The 16,156-nt window shown below is 37.0% G+C and overlaps 1 protein-coding gene across 1 annotated transcript; it reads left to right on the forward strand.

The window, feature by feature from the left end:
* Window positions 1-364: 364 nt before the first annotated feature.
* LOC136229667 (stemmadenine O-acetyltransferase-like) lies at window positions 365-6,216 on the forward strand (the record flags this gene model as incomplete). The annotated part of the gene is made up of 2 exons (XM_066018586.1): window positions 365-487; window positions 5,032-6,216. Coding segments are annotated over 2 exons (1,308 nt in total), but the record flags the coding sequence as incomplete, so codon positions are not given.
* Between the last annotated feature and the right edge of the window lie 9,940 nt (window positions 6,217-16,156).

Here is a 16,156-nt window from a genome sequence, read left to right on the forward strand (position 1 = left end):
AATTTGTTCATATCTTTCTATTTCAAATTGTTTCTCTTGTATCCCTATCTTGCAATTAAAGATAGTATTATCAATATACAGAACTCATGGGAGATAAAAAAAAAATAACTATTTCAAATATTAGATGCTTTTACATTTCATATAATAAACACAAAAAATGCAATGTCTTCGAGTAAGATAATACTGGCCGGTGAGGAAAACTTATATATACTTGCACGAAATCCTTAGTAGCGTCATTTCTCTGGCAGAAAATGTCAAACTGAGTATATTAATTAGTTCTTCACACTCCTCAAATCCAGAAGAATGTTTTCTTCACATATATATATATATACTGATTGCATAATCCACAAGATCCAACTGAATTTTGAAAATGAAGCTTGAAATTGAAGTACTATCCAAAGAAATAATCAAACCATCTTCTCCAACCCCAAATCATCTCCGCCATTACAAACTTTCATTCCTTGATCAGATATCTCCTCCAGTCTATAACCCTTTCTTGAACAAATTGGAAATGAAAATATCTTGTTTATTGAAGTTAGGAAAACAATGATTACAAGAGGTAGATATTTATACAAAATATCTAATTTGTGTAACTAACCTTCCCTCTAGAATGTTCTTCTTCTAACAAACCCAAAACAGAAAATAACAAAAGAGAGAAAGATATAATCTTCTAAACTTGAGTGTATAGTTGCTTCTGTGAGCCTGCACTTTATTCTTCTTTATTTAATCCAACACCCCCTCCTCAAGATGAAGTAGTAGGAATCGAAATTAACTTCATCTTGGATAAAGCATATACCATTTGGTTGGCAGTTAATGGCTTTGTGAACAGGTCTGCTAATTGATGAGCCGAATCCACATAAGGTGTAGTAAGAAAACCAGATGAAAGATGATCCCTGATAATGTGACAATCAATGTCGATATGTTTTGTCTTTTCATGAAAGACAGGATTGGCAGCAATATGGATTGCAGCCTGGTTGTCACAGAATAAAGGTATAGGCATTAATGGCACAACCTTGAATTCATTCAGAACATAAGTGAGCCATTTTAGTTCACAGGAAGTAGTTCCCATAGCTCGATATTCAGCTTCAGCAGATGATTTGCTGACTGTTCCTTGCTTTTTAGACTTCCATGACACTAATGCATCTCCCAAGAACACACAATAACCTGTCACTGATTTCCTGGAATCTTTGCACTTAGCCCAATCCGAATCACAGTATGCCACTAAGTTAAAATCATTAGCTGCTCCATAGAAAAGCCCCTTATCCTTAGTACCTTGCAAGTATCTAAGAACATGGATAGTAGCATCCATATGCAACTGAGTTGGATTTGACATGAATTGACTCAATTGTTGTGTAACATAGGAAAGGTCTGGTCTTGTGAAGCCTAAGTACAACAACTTTCCAATGATCTTTCTGTACCTTGCCCCATCTCCATATAATTGAGATTCTGTATCCAGTTTCAACCCAGCAGGAAAAGGACTGGATGTTACAGAAACATTGGTTAAACCTGCTTCTAATAACAGATCGTGAATGTACTTTTGTTGAGATATAAAAATTCCTGCCTTGGACCTGGCAAAATCAACTCCAAGAAAATATTTAGCCAATCCCATATCATTCAATTCTAGGGCTTCAATTTCCTGCTTCATAGCTGTAATCCAGTGGGGATTGAGTTTGGCTTCTTTATAGGTTTCTGGTTCATGAATCTTTTGTATGTTAGCTAGGAAACCTGTGTATGCTGGGGCAAATGATATATTTGCAGGATCCATGACATTAGTATAGTTGACTATGAAGTCATCCATCCACACTGGTTTTCTACTGCTTCTACTTGACACCCTGGTAGGAATCAATGGAGATGCAGCAATAGTAGTAGTGATTGGTAACTGAGAAGAACCAGACAATGATGGAGATATATCTGTTGTAGTTGGCATATGGAGGTTCGAACTGTCAACTTCAGTTGATTCAAGTATTTCATGATGTGAATAGGATGAACTCCCTGAGGCATTTGAATCATCAAAATCCTTTTGAGAAGATGAATGTTCCTGCATATCTGGATGAGGTTGATAACTCAAAGGCAATGAAATATTCTCTGGTGTGATAGACACGGGCAAGACTGGTATGCAGCAATCATTAGAGGAGATATCTGTTGATGCCAGCTGTGGGTTTTGGTATGGAAAAACATGCTCCTGAAAAACAATATCTCTAGTAACATGTAGTTTGTGATCCTGTAGATCATAAACCCTGAAGCCTTTTTGCCCCATAGAACCTCCAAGGTAGATACCTGCAATTGCTCTATCTGCAAATTTGTCTTTGTGAGGAACATTGTTAGTAAAATAGCAAGCACAACCAAAGATTCTTAATTGACCATAATCAGGTTTTAAACCATGAAGTAATTCATATGGACACTTCCAATGCAGAATCTTTGTGGGCGTCATGTTCATCAAAGTAGTAGCATGACTGAGAGCTTCGCCCCAAAATTTTGTGTTTAAGCCTGCCTGATGCAGTAATGCTCTTGCCACAGACACTAAACTTCTATGCCTCCTCTCAACCACTCCATTTTGTTGAGGTGTATACACACATGTTTTCTGATGAATTATCCCATAAGATGCAAACACTATTTGAGTATTAGCTCCTGTGAATTCTAGGCCATTATCAGTTCTTATCTTTTTAACTTTAATGTCAAATTGAGTGTGAACCATCTTGATAAATTGATCTAGCAGCATATGAACCTGATCCTTAGATTTAAAAAGGACAGTCCAAGTAGTTCTTGTAAAATCATCCACAAGTGTTAACATATATCTTTCACCACTTAGTGACTTCTTCTTGTAAGGACCCCAACAATCAACATGAAGTAATTCAAACTTTTCCATTGAAGAAATTGAACTACTACAGAAGGACTTTCTTGACATTTTCGTTTGTAAACAAATTGAACAATCTTTCACCGATGTAGAATCGCATAAAGGAAAAGTATGCTTGAGTTTAATATGAGACATATGACCCATTCTATTATGCCAAAGCACAACATCAGATGGTTTATTTATAACTACAGAACAAGCTATATGATCTTTATTGACTTGAGTGTTGGCACTGAAATTCTTCAAGATATCCTGCTTGAATGACTCTGCTGTAAGTCTGTATAAGCCATTTTGCATCTCTGCTACTGCTATTAATCTCTTAGAAACCAGGTCCTGCAATAAGCAGTGCTTAGCAAGAAACCAAATCTTCACTACCGAATCTGATAGCAATTTGCTAACAGACAAGAGATTGTAGGTAAATTGAGGCATGTACATAACCTCTTTTATGCACAACTTATCATTGAATACGACATCTCCAACATGAGTTACCTTTTGGTATGAACCATCAGGTAAATAGACTTTCCTGGTATCTGTCACCAGTTTTACATTTTGCATAATTTGTTTAGATTTGCATATGTGTGCAGAGGCACCTGTATCAATGATCCAAACAAAAATCAAGACCAAATGTATCAGTGATAGAACTACCTGTACAGGTGCCAGTAAAAGCATTGCCTGCAAAAGCATTGAAAGCTTGTTCCTGTACCATCTTCCCTTTGAGATACTTCTGGACTTCTTTTTGAACCATCATCTGCATCATTCTTTCTTTCTCATTCTCTGAGTCAGAATCAGAACCATCCAGAGGAGTATGTGTCTCCTTAGCCGCATAAGCATGAGCACTGGATGATGATTTACCACCTGAGCCACTAGATCCAGATCTGATCCCCTTGAACCAATCTGGATAGCCTTTCAATTTGAAGCAAGTCTCCTTCTCATGTCCATCTTTGTTGCAATGGCTACAATGCTTATCATTTTTGGCCTTATTCTTGCCAAATTTCTTCTTGCCTTCACTAGTGCCTGCAAAATCTATAGAAGTAGTGACAGCATTATGAACAAAAGAGGACTGATTATCTACAGCATTTTCCCTTTTTCTTTCGATGTTCAACAACATTGAAAAAGCTTTGTTGACATTAGGTAAAGGTTCTGAGATCAAGATTTGATCTCTAATATGATCATACTCGGGATTCAATCCACTCAAAAACTGCATTAACTGTTCTTCATCACTATTCTTCTGTGCTTCTTTCCTGGCCTCACCACATTTGCAACTAAGACCTGGCTTTAAAACAGTTAATTCATCCCACAACCTCTTAGCTTTGCTAAAAAACTCAACTAAAGTTTGATTTCCTTGTTTGAGAAGACTAATCTCTCTCCTGAGATAGAATATAATCGGTCCATTACTAGCTCCATATCTTAGTTCAATTTCTTCCTATAGATGCTTAGCAGTAGAAGCAAACATAAGATTCTCAGCTAGATCTTTAGTTAATGAATTTATCAGCCATGAAAATACTAATGCATCAGTTTCTTTCCACTTCATATATTCAACAGATTCAATATCATCAGTAGCACTTTCTTTTATAACAAAATTGAATTTCCTTTTAGCATTCAAAGCAATGATCATAGATCTTTTCCAGGTTATGTAGTTTTTGCCATTAAGTGGATTATGAACAAGAATTAATCCAGGATTATCAGCATTACCAGATGCGTTCTGGCCTGAGGATCCAGAATTTCCAGAATTTAGGGATCCGCCACCGACACCTCCTCCGCTGCCGGAATTAGTCTGTCGTGTCTCCTCTGTTTGTAGAACCTCAACAAAACTCCTTTGATCTCTCATCTTCCTCAGAATCAGAAATCACTCACACATACAGAGATGATCGGAAGAAAAATTAAGAAGGAGAAAAATGGAGTTTCAACAAGAAATTTTCTCAACCTAAAAGCTCTGATACCATCTTGAACAAATTGGAAATGAAAATATCTTGTTTATTGAAGTTAGGAAAACAATGATTACAAGAGGTAGATATTTATACAAAATATCTAATTTGTGTAACTAACCTTCCCTCTAGAATGTTCTTCTTCTAACAAACCCAAAACAGAAAATAACAAAAGAGAGAAAGATATAATCTTCTAAACTTGAGTGTATAGTTGCTTCTGTGAGCCTGCACTTCATTCTTCTTTATTTAATCCAGCACCCTTTTATCTTGTTCTATCCAACAGACTTTGAATCCAAATTAAGTAATCTCGAAAAATACAATCTGCTGAAGCAATCTTTATCTGAGGTCTTGGAATACTACTACCCTTTAGCCGGACGGATCAAAGATAATCGTTTTGTCGACTGCAATGATGAGGGAATTCTTTACTTTCAGGCAAAAGTCTCGTGCAAACTCTCACTCGTTCTTGAAAATCCGGTGCCTACTGAAATGAAGAAGTTGCTCCCATTCGAACTAGATGAAGCTCAAGAATTGCCATTAGGTGTCCAATTCAATGTTTTTGAATGCGGTGGAATATGCATTGGTTTATGCATATCACACAAGATTGCAGATGCATTGTCATGCTTAACATTTATGAAAAATTGGGCTAAAATTACTTGCGGAGATGAAGATATAGTCCGCCAGGAATTCATATCAGACACCGTTTTCCCTCAGAAGGACATTTCAGGCTATAATCCAGCCAACGGTATCAGTAAGGAAACCGTGGCAACAAAGAAATTTCTTTTCAGCGCAAATTCAGTTCAGTCTTTAAGGGAAAACTATGCTGCAAGAACAAGCTCGGACAATCAGAAACCGCCATCGAGGATCGAAGCATTATCCGTGTTCATATGGAGCAGATTCATGGCTGCCAAATCTGAGAAAGACTTAAGAAATCCAAACTTATGCTTAATGCTTCATGCAGTAAACCTGCGTCCGAGAATGGATCCTCCATTCCCCGAGAACTCGTTCGGAAACTATAGTGGATTCGCAATAACAATTCCACCCGTTGATTATGATGAAGAAAGGTATGGTTTTATCAGGCAGATGAGAGATTCAATAAGAAAGATTGATAAGGAACATGTGAAGAAACTTCAAGATGGGAATGAACACTTGGATTTCATCAAAGGGAAAGCTGAAATGTTCATGAAAGGTGAGATGTCTACACTTAGTTTTACAAGTCTGTGCAGGTTTCCTTTACATGAAGCAAATTTTGGGTGGGGAAAACCTGTATGGGTAGGAGCACCTAGTCTTACTTTCAACAATCTAGTTCTTTTGGTTGATGCTGCATTTGGAGATGGAATAGAGGCAGTTATACATCTCAAGGAGGAAGATATGGTCAGATTGCAAGAGGATCGAGAGCTTCTTCAATATGTTACATGTTATTCTCTCCGTTCCAAAATATAAGTCATTCTACATTGTAATGGTTAACTAAAATTTTTTATCTCTCATGTAATGATCGGTGAATAAGTCTTGTAATTTTGAAAAACACATGGATCAAGACAAAAAAATTTAATACTTGACCAGAGAAGGAGGCTTGAACCTGGGCCATCATGGTAACCAGTAGATTATTAGATAGCTCCTAAACCAACAGTGCAAACCCAATTTTAAATTATATGATTACAGCCTAATATAAGTACTAATTAAATTATTTTGGGGCTACCCAAAACTAAACCACTATTTCTTAAGGGTGGTGCCGGAGTCTGGGGGGCTGGAGCCCCCGGGCTCCGGGCTGTCTCCACCCCTGCATCAAATTGAGTTTGTAACTTGTGGATTTAAATGTGACAGAGATTGCTTTATGGTTTGAATTGATATTTAGCTCTATAAATATACATGGAGCCATTTTATTGTCATGTTTCTAATAAAGTGTGGAGAAAATAAGTTTGTATTCTTCTATACAAAATATATTTTAATATGTATTTTTATATTTTTGTAACCTCTTATATCCCCAATATTGTGTTTGGGATATCCTAGCAAAAAGAAGAGTTTACTTCGATGCACAAGATATTTGGAAAGATTGTTAAACGATACAAAAGTTCTAGTATACGAGTCCTTACCAGGGCCGGCCCAACCTTGATTTTTGGGGCGCAGGCTCAGGGCCCATAGATATAGGGCCCCAAAAATATTTTTTTTCATTTAGTATATATAAAAAAAAATTAAAAACCTACCGTTAACATGAGATCTCTCTGAGTCTCTTGCGTCTCCTTCCCTTTCGGCGTGCGTCTTCCGTTCCTCTTGTGCGCTGCGTCTTCCGTTCCCGATCTCCTCTTGTGCGTTGCGTTTGGTCTTCTTCCAGGCTTGGTTGCTGCTCCCTCCTTCATGGCCACCTGCGTTGCTCCCTCCTCCTTCCTGGTAAGTAAATCATATGTAGAATGAATTTATTTTGCTGCTGTTTATATTTTTTTTTATTTTGCTGTTTGATTTTTTTATATAAGTTTGATTTATATTTTGCTTTTGCTGTTTATATTTTGCTGTTTATATTTTTTAATTTTGCTGTTGATATTTTTTTTATTTTGCTGTTTGATTTTTTTAGATAAGTTTGATTTTGATTTTTTGTAGGCAATTAAAGATGATATTCAAGGTTGGAAAAGAGTTAGAAATTGAAGAATATCAACATAGAGACCGTTCTTTAGTGGTTTAAAACAATTTTGATTATGTTTAGTATATTTTGAAGTTGTATTCTAAACAATATTGATTTTGTTTAGCACATTTTAAAATTACAACAGGTGTTTGGGGGTTGTTAGGGGGGTGCCAACCTAGTTGAGATGTCCGACAACCTCTATTTCAACTTCTAAAGAAATTTTACTTTTAGAAATTTGGTATTAAAGTGCCCAATTGTATTCTCTCGCCCCGGGTCTAAAGAATGTCAGGAACGGCCCTGGTCGTTACTATCTCCAATCCAAAAAAGAAGATTGCAAAAGCTATCACTTCCAAATAAGTATGAGAAATTTCACGAGTTTCTATTCGAGTTGAAGAAAAAGCAACAAAAGTCTGACATCAAATTCTATGAGGAGAGTTCAAGTCAATGAGTATGAAAGAGATGCACACAATTACTTTTTTTTTGGTAGAAACATGAAAGAAGAAAACAAACAAACACCGAAACAAAAAGCTAACCTGGGATCAGCCTAGGAAAGCTAACCCCAACTCTGTCCTCTAAAAGGAGAGAAGAAAGATAGATAGGAGGATCAGAAAGGGTGGTAACACCTATCATCCCCTCGTGCCCAGCCGCCGCCAAGCGATCCACAATCCGATTTTGTTCCCTGTAGATGTGGCTGAACTCTAAGGACTCAAAGGAGGAGCCAAGACTTCTTATTGCTTTGATAAGGTTCTGGTTACTAAGACAAATAGCATGATTATTAGAGATCATACTAATAGCAGACTCCACAGCAAGCCTTTTAATGCCCAGATTTCTGGCAAGCTTGACTCCAGAAAGAATACCCCAAAGCTCCGCTGAAAAGGATGAGCCCAAACCCAGGTTATGGGTGAATCCAGACAACCAGACACCTCCCGCGTCCCTGAGCACACCTCCAGCCATGATTTTTCCATTGTTGAGACAGGAGCCATCCGTGTTCAACTTTACCAACCCATCCTTCGGCCTACACCAACCAACAAGGTGAACCTCTTTTTTCTGGGTAGAATTGGCAAGGGGTTCCCCTTTGAAGCTCCCCATAATGGTAAGGAGCTTTTTAGAGAAGAACTCGGGTAAGTTCTGAATAAAAACAGTCTTCTCACCAAAGATCTCCTCGTTCCTCCACTTCCAAAGGTGGTGGCAGATAATAGCAAATAAAATGTCTCTCTGCTCCATGCTAGCCAGTAACCTACCTTTAACCCCACAATTACTAATTACTCATCTCTAAGTAAAATCAGTTTTGAATCACATGACACTATACCAAAAATAATAATTAAAGAGTTCAAAATTGTTGAAAGATTTTAAGATCACTACAAATTGATATTGTCAACTAAACAACTAGCAAGCAATTTCTTTTTCTCGTAACAAACTAACATCATTTTCCTCCATTTCTTCCTTCACGATTGAGTTGTTTTGATCAGCTGCAACTCAGCCTTCCATAGGGTTTTTATAAATATTTTATTAGATACATATGTAAAATATACGGACCACCTCTATATGAGTTCCTTCCATGCCTGGTTTGTGTGGATTATTAAGATAGGATCTCCTACAATTCGAGACGAGGAAAAGGGTTACGTCAACAAGTTATTTATCCAAAACTTGTCCTTCCTATATGTATGAGTTATTGTTTAACGGATTTAACGTGATTCTTGAAGAGAATGTTGGTAAATTAAATTAACTTCTAACTATTAGAGTTACATGAGCTACATAATAGTTATGAGAAGTTATGAGAGTTAAGTTTTTTAGAATTACTTTCTTAATTAACTATTAAGCATTATGTATGTTTTATTCATTAGTTTGTAACAGTTACAATTTCATGTAGTATAAATAGTTATCTTGTATAAGTTAAAAAACCTAAAGTAAGAAAAAAATATAATTTAGAAAAGCTTCCTCCTTTCTTTCCTTCTATTTTTATATTTTTCTTTTCTCTCCAAAAAAATTAGTATCAAAGACGTGAAAATTAAAAAATTATAAATATATATATATATCCATATAAAAGCTTCTAGGCCTTTTCTTGAACTTTCATGTCAGGTTTTATTCAATCAAAATGAACAGTTTTATTCCTCTCGCTTATGTCACTCAATTAACCAAAGAAAATTATGCTAAATGGAGAATTCAAATGAAGGCTCTTCTTTGATCTCAAGAAGAATGAGAAATAGTTGAAAAATGATATATTGAAGTTGATGGAAATAAAAATGAGGAAAGATAAACACAAGTTCAAAAGGAGAGTCTATGAAAATTAATGAAGAAAAATCAGCAAGCTTTGTTTTGGATATACAATGAGTACAATAATATAGAACATGTACTCATGGTTATTGTTCGCGGATATTGTCTATAGTCGACCAATTAAAAAGAAATGGTGAAACTATGGATAATATTCATGTCATTGAAAAAATCCTCTGATCTTTGGGTTCTAGATTTGACTACATTATTAGCCATTCAAGAATTTAAGGATTTGAATGCTATGACCATTGATGAACTCACGAGATCATTGCAAGATCATGAAGAAAGATTAAACAATGAGAAGAAGGAATGAGTTTGGGATCAAGCGCTCTAGTCAAAGTTATCTTTAAATGAGAAGAATGAAGATTTTAAAAACCAAAGAGGTAGACATTGTGGTCGTGGAAGAGGAGGAAATTTTGGAGGAAGATGCATAAATTCTCATAGAATAGGTTATCATGCAAGTAAGGACAATAGATAGAATGAAGTAAATAAAAGTCAATTTCAGACGTTCATAAAGAGGACGTGGATATGGAAATCAAAGAGGAAGGGGTTCGTGACTATTTTGAATGCTATAATTGCTACAAACCCGGTCATTTGGAGAATGAATGCTGGCACAAGGAAGAAGAAAAACATGAAGCAAATATGGTGCAGAAAAATCAAGAGCAGAGTCAATACACTTTATTGCTCGTATCTCATTATGGAGATTGTGAATATCCTTAGTATATAAATAGTGGTGCTAGAAAACACATGATAGGTAACAAAAAATTTGTTTCGAAGTTATTTGAGTCTAATTATGAAGAAGTAAAAGTATTAGATGGAAAAACATACAAACATAGTGGGGTTGGTTAGTTGGAGTTCAAAACAAATCAAGGAAGAAACGAAAGAATGTCAAGTCTATTTTGTTCATGGTCTAAAAAGATAATTTACTTAGTGTCGGTCATCTTTTCAATGAGGGGTTTGATATTCATTTCTGTGACAATGCTTTGTTATTTATCAAAAGAAAAATCAGATTATTGCTAGAGTTGGAGTTGCTTCAAATTATCTCTTCTCACTTACTCTCCAAAATTAAAATCTCTCTTGTTGGTGTTGATAAAGGAGTTTCAAAATCATGGCATGATAAGCATGGCCACTTGGACTATGAAAAATTTGGAGATGCTTTCAACAAAAATGATTGTAAGAGGTTTCCCTAAAATTGATAATCTTGGTGATTTTTATGAAGCCTGTCAACTTGGAAAGCAACACAAAATTCATTTTCCTTCTCAATCTTTATAGAAAGCAAAAAGACTACTATAACCTATTCTCTCATATCTTTATGGTCTGATGGCATTTTCATCTCTAGGAGGTAATCGTTATTTTATTTCTTTCATTAATGATTACTCACGAAAATTTTGGATGTATGACGTCAAAAAAAAAAAAACTAGAAAGCTTTCTAGAAATTCAAAGTTTTCAAGGCAGAAGTGGAGAATTTTACTGGTAAAAAAATCAACACATTGAGAACTGATCGTGGAGGTGAATATGTCACAAATGAATTTGAGAAATATTGCAGAGACAATGGTATTCGGCATGAAATGACAGTCCGACATACACCACAATAAAATGGTGTGAGATAAAGAATAGAAAAATTATGGAGATGGCTAGATGTATCTTAAAAGGAAAAGATTGTCAAGAAAAATTTAGTCTAAAGTTGTTTCTTGTGCAACTTATCTTATAAACCGGTCACCAATAAGGAGTTTGGAAAATTGTACACCATATGAAGTGTGGTATGGTGCAAAACCTAGTGTTCATCATCTAAAAGTAATTGGGAGTGTTGCTTGCTATCATATTCCTTATGCAATGAGAAGAAAGTTCGATGACAAGTCAGAGAAATTTATTTTCATGGGCTATAGTGAAAGACGCAATGCACACAAGTTGTATAATCCGATGACAAAAAAGATTGTGATAAGTCGAGACGTTTGATTTGATGAAAATTCCTTGTTTGAGGAGAAAGAAGTTCATAAATTTTTTTGCCAATTTTTGCATTTGAGGAGAAGAATAATTGTTTGATAATGTTGAGAGTAATGCTGAAACAGGAAGTCCTCCTACTTCACTAAGTTCTTCTTCATCCATATCGATAACTACTTCCCCAAGTTCTTCATCAAGTTTATTTTAATCCAGTATGATAAAGAAAATGAGAAGTCTCCGGGAAATATATGATGAAAGTAAGTAAGATTGAGCAAAATGGTGCTGTATTTTTTGCTTTCTTTGAGGAGAAGATCCAATTTCTTTTGATGATGCTTATAAAAAAGAAACATGGAGGCGAGCTATGAACGAATAAATTGACTTGATTGAAAAGAATGAACGTGGGATCTTATAGATTTGCCACCACATAAAAACTCTCTTGGAGTAAAATGGGTGTACAAGACAAAGATGAATCCAAATGACCCTATCAACAAGCAAAAGGCAAGGTTGGTTGCAAAAGTGTACAATCAAAAGGAATGAGACAATTTTAGAGAGGTATTTTCTCTCATTTCAAGACTTGAGACGGTTAGATTACTTATTTCTCTTGTTACTCAAATTAATTTGAAGTTGTTCTAAATGGACGTAATATTTGGGTTCTTAAATGTTGTCTAAAAGAAGAAGTCTATTAATATATGAAAATATGTTTATAATCTTTTGATAAAAAATTTAGTTGATTCATTAAAAATATTTTGTAATTATATACTTTATTATAAAAAGTATTGAAATTTTTATATAAAATAAAATAATTAAAAAAAATGGTCTAAAGGAGGTTTAAAAGTCTCTAGCTGCAAAACTGTCGGTAAAACGCTGCAAAACCGTCGGTAAAAAATTCAAAACTGTCGTAAAACCGTCAAAAAACCATCGCAAAACCGTCAGAAAACCGCTACAACCAAACCGTTCCTATAGAACCTTACCCTGACGCCTCATAAAAACCGTCGCAAGAGTAGCAACGCCTATTGTAGCAATGGTTCTGCGACGGTTTTGAAAACCGTCGTTAAAGTCTATAGCGACAGAAAAAACCGTCACTAGAGAAACTAAATTCCATCGGTAAAGACTCTTTTTTTTGTAGTGATATGATCAATACCTGGTTTTGTCAGGAAAGGAGTAAGAAAATAAAGTGTACAAGTTGAAGAAAGCTATGTACAAATTGAATCAATCATGGAGAGCTTGGTATATCCGCGTGAATTCTTACTTTGAGAAATATGGATTTCAAAATCCATATGAGCATACTCTCTACGTCAAAGGCGATTCTCAAGATTCATGGTTGTTAGTCTCTATGTCGATGATCTTATTTTCACTCGAAACGATGAAAAGATGTTGAATGAATTTAAGCACTCGATGATAGCAGAATTTGAGATGACAGATTTGGGAGACCTTCCTCATGTTCTTGGCCTTGAAGTTCATCAATTAAAAAAAGGGATATTTATTTCACAAGAGAGCTATGCAAAAGAATTTTTAAAGAAGTTGAAAATGGAGATTGCTAATCGAGTTTCTACTCCATGCATCATGGGATTGAAGCTATCTAAGAAAGGTGAAGGAATGATTGTTAATTCTACCATGTTCAGGAGTCTTGTTGGAAACTTATGTATCTAACTTCCACAGGGCCTAACATCGTGTATGTTGTTAGCCTGACGAATATATTCATAGAGAAACCTTATTCCAATCACTGGGAGGCTGCCAAAAGAAGTTTAAGATATGTTAAAGCAACCATTAATCATGGTATCTTTTAGCTAATGCACCGATTGATCTCATTAGTTATACTGATAGCAAACCACTTCTACATATGTATTCATCTTATTATTAGTGCAATTTCATGGAGCTCGAAGAACAACCAATTGTGGCTCTTTCCACTACAGAAGCTGAATATATCGTTGCATCCTATGCAAGATTTCAATTGATTTTGTTAGGTGGAATTTTGGAAAGTTTTAAGCAGAAGCGGAACAAGTCAACAACTTTGTTTTATGACAATATTTCTACTTTTTTTGTCACAAGGGATCCGGTTCTTCATGGAAGGACAAAGCATGTCCGTATTCGGTGCCATTTCCTGAGGGAACTTGTGAATGAAGGCTGATAACATTGTGATATTATCCCAAGGATCAAAAGAGATATTCACCAAAGAACGCCACGTGTTGATCAACTGATACGGGAATACCGCGGCGTATTGACACAAAGAGATCTGACGGGCGGATCACCAAGGTCTCACCAAAAAAGACCCGCGAGCGAACCTGTGAGGCGAATCTCCATAAACACTCAATCCGCCATTAGAACGGCTGGGCCGATTCGGCCATAAAGACCATTAATGAGCTATCAATTAGCTAACAGCCAACTTAAAGGAAACCAGTAACCGCCATTAATGGAACATTAATGGAGACTTTCTAGTTACTGAAAGTTACGGCTTCACAACTATATATAGCCTATGTCTCAGGCTATCAAAGGTACACATTCACTTACCCTTTGTCAATTCAGTTTGCTCTCTTGTTCTTCTATACTGACTTTGGCATCGGAGCTTCCCCCCGTCGAACCCAACGACGCCCCCACAGAGACGGAAATTTATCGGAAATTCTCCACTAGTAATCAATTGGTGCGGTGAGCGTGGAACTCTTAATGAAATAAAGGGTTTTCGTTCACATTAGAAAAGATATGAAAAATGGAGAATAGAACCCCTCCTCAGGGGTTGAAATGCCCTTGGTAACACCCTCAAGCCAACCTGAATCAAGCGCTGGACGCGTTGATGTGAGCACTCCAGCAACTCAGGACGGAAGGAGTCTGTCGCCAGATGCATTCGTTGAAACATGTGCGGGAGCCATAGGAAGAGCGTTTGGTCCTGATATGGAGAGACGCCTAAGGTTGTTCATGATAGTACCAGAGCTTCGGCGCACCAACCCTACGTCATCTCAATGGCAACAAGCCATTGTAGGATCTGGCGCCCATGATTCCTCATTCTTCCAAACTCAGCCCACGGATTCCATGGTGACTACTACCGTAGCTGGTAATAACCCGCCACTCAATCGGCAATTATTTTCTGATGAAGCAGGTGGAAGTCAAAGGATAAATCTGGGCGGATCAGGTAATCCAACCCGCCCTTGGTCAAGTCTTCCTGAGGGTGGATCGGAAGGTCGAATGCACAAAAAGCGTAGAAAAGAGAAAAGTAGGTGGTCGAAATCACCTTCGCCCTGTAGGAGACCCAGATCCTCCCGTAGGGGTAGATCACCCCCATCTACTGGTCGTAGACAAAGCAAGAGGTCAGTAGAGACGCCACGTTCAGATAGGCCACCGCCACCGCCACACCAAGGAGAGGATAGACACCTTCCTTCAGAAGACCATGGAGGCAATAATGGCCAAGGTGGTGGCGGACAAGGTGGTGGAGGCCAAGGTGGCGGCGGACAAGGTGGTGGAGGACAAGGTGGAGGCGGAAACGGTGGTGGAGGTGGATATTTTCACAAAGCCACTTAGTAGACAATTGTTCGAGAAAAATGTAGAAAGCTTGAGAGTAAGAAGCAAGTTTAATTTAAGGAATGCATTGTTTGTAGACTAAATTAACTTGTAACTATTAGAGTTTTTTATATTTACTTTCTTAATTAGCTATTAAGAGTTATGTACGTTTTATTTATTAGTTTTGTAACACGTACAATTTCTATATAATATAAATAGTTATCATATAATATAAATAGTTATCATGTATAAATTAAAAAACCTCAAGTAAAAGAAATATAATTCAATACGAATGTCTCTCCGCTAGGGCGCGATATCACCGTGAGAGTTTTCTTGTCCCTCCAAATCGAGAGTGAGGGTAGTCGTCGTCGCTGGTAAACTTCAGGGCTGGCCGGGGAGGAAGGTAATTTGTGAGATTTGTATTCAAGAAACTAAGATTCACAGGCACAAAGGAAAAGCTGGGACTGCAATGACAAAACCTAAATCGTGCAACTCTGCAACAGGAGACTTGAACGAATGGGTGGCTGGTGAACCGAGTGAGGAAAAACGGAACTGAGTTACATATGGAAAAAGACATGGCTAATCTGAACATGGGGGAAGAAGAGCTTACAGGGATGGAATTAAACTTAATTCACGATGCTGGGGAGAGGGAAGTAAGAGGATTAAGGTTTCTAGGAACCTTTGTGGCAGATCGAATTGTCAATTTGCAAGCTATGAAATTGAAACTAGCAGGGCTATGGAGACCAGGAAGAAGCGTAACAATACAGGAAATTATGCCTAACCTGTATTCCTTCGAATTCTACCATGTGGTAGATAGTAATAGAATCCTGGCAGGAGGACCGTGGACGTTCGACAACTATGTCCTGGTGATGAACGAATGGCCGGACAAGGTTAAACCGGAAGTAGTGCAACTACACATGATGCCGATTTGGGTTCAGGTACACCATCTACCGTTCAGAGCCCGAAATGAGATAGCAGGCAAACAGATAGCAAACTTTTTAGGGGAGTTTATGGAGTATGATGCGAAGAATGGAAGTGGGAGCTTAAACTCGTATATGAGGATTC

This window comes from Euphorbia lathyris, chromosome 5 (genome assembly GCF_963576675.1).
Source record: "Euphorbia lathyris chromosome 5, ddEupLath1.1, whole genome shotgun sequence".
Taxonomy (NCBI): Eukaryota; Viridiplantae; Streptophyta; class Magnoliopsida; order Malpighiales; family Euphorbiaceae; genus Euphorbia; species Euphorbia lathyris.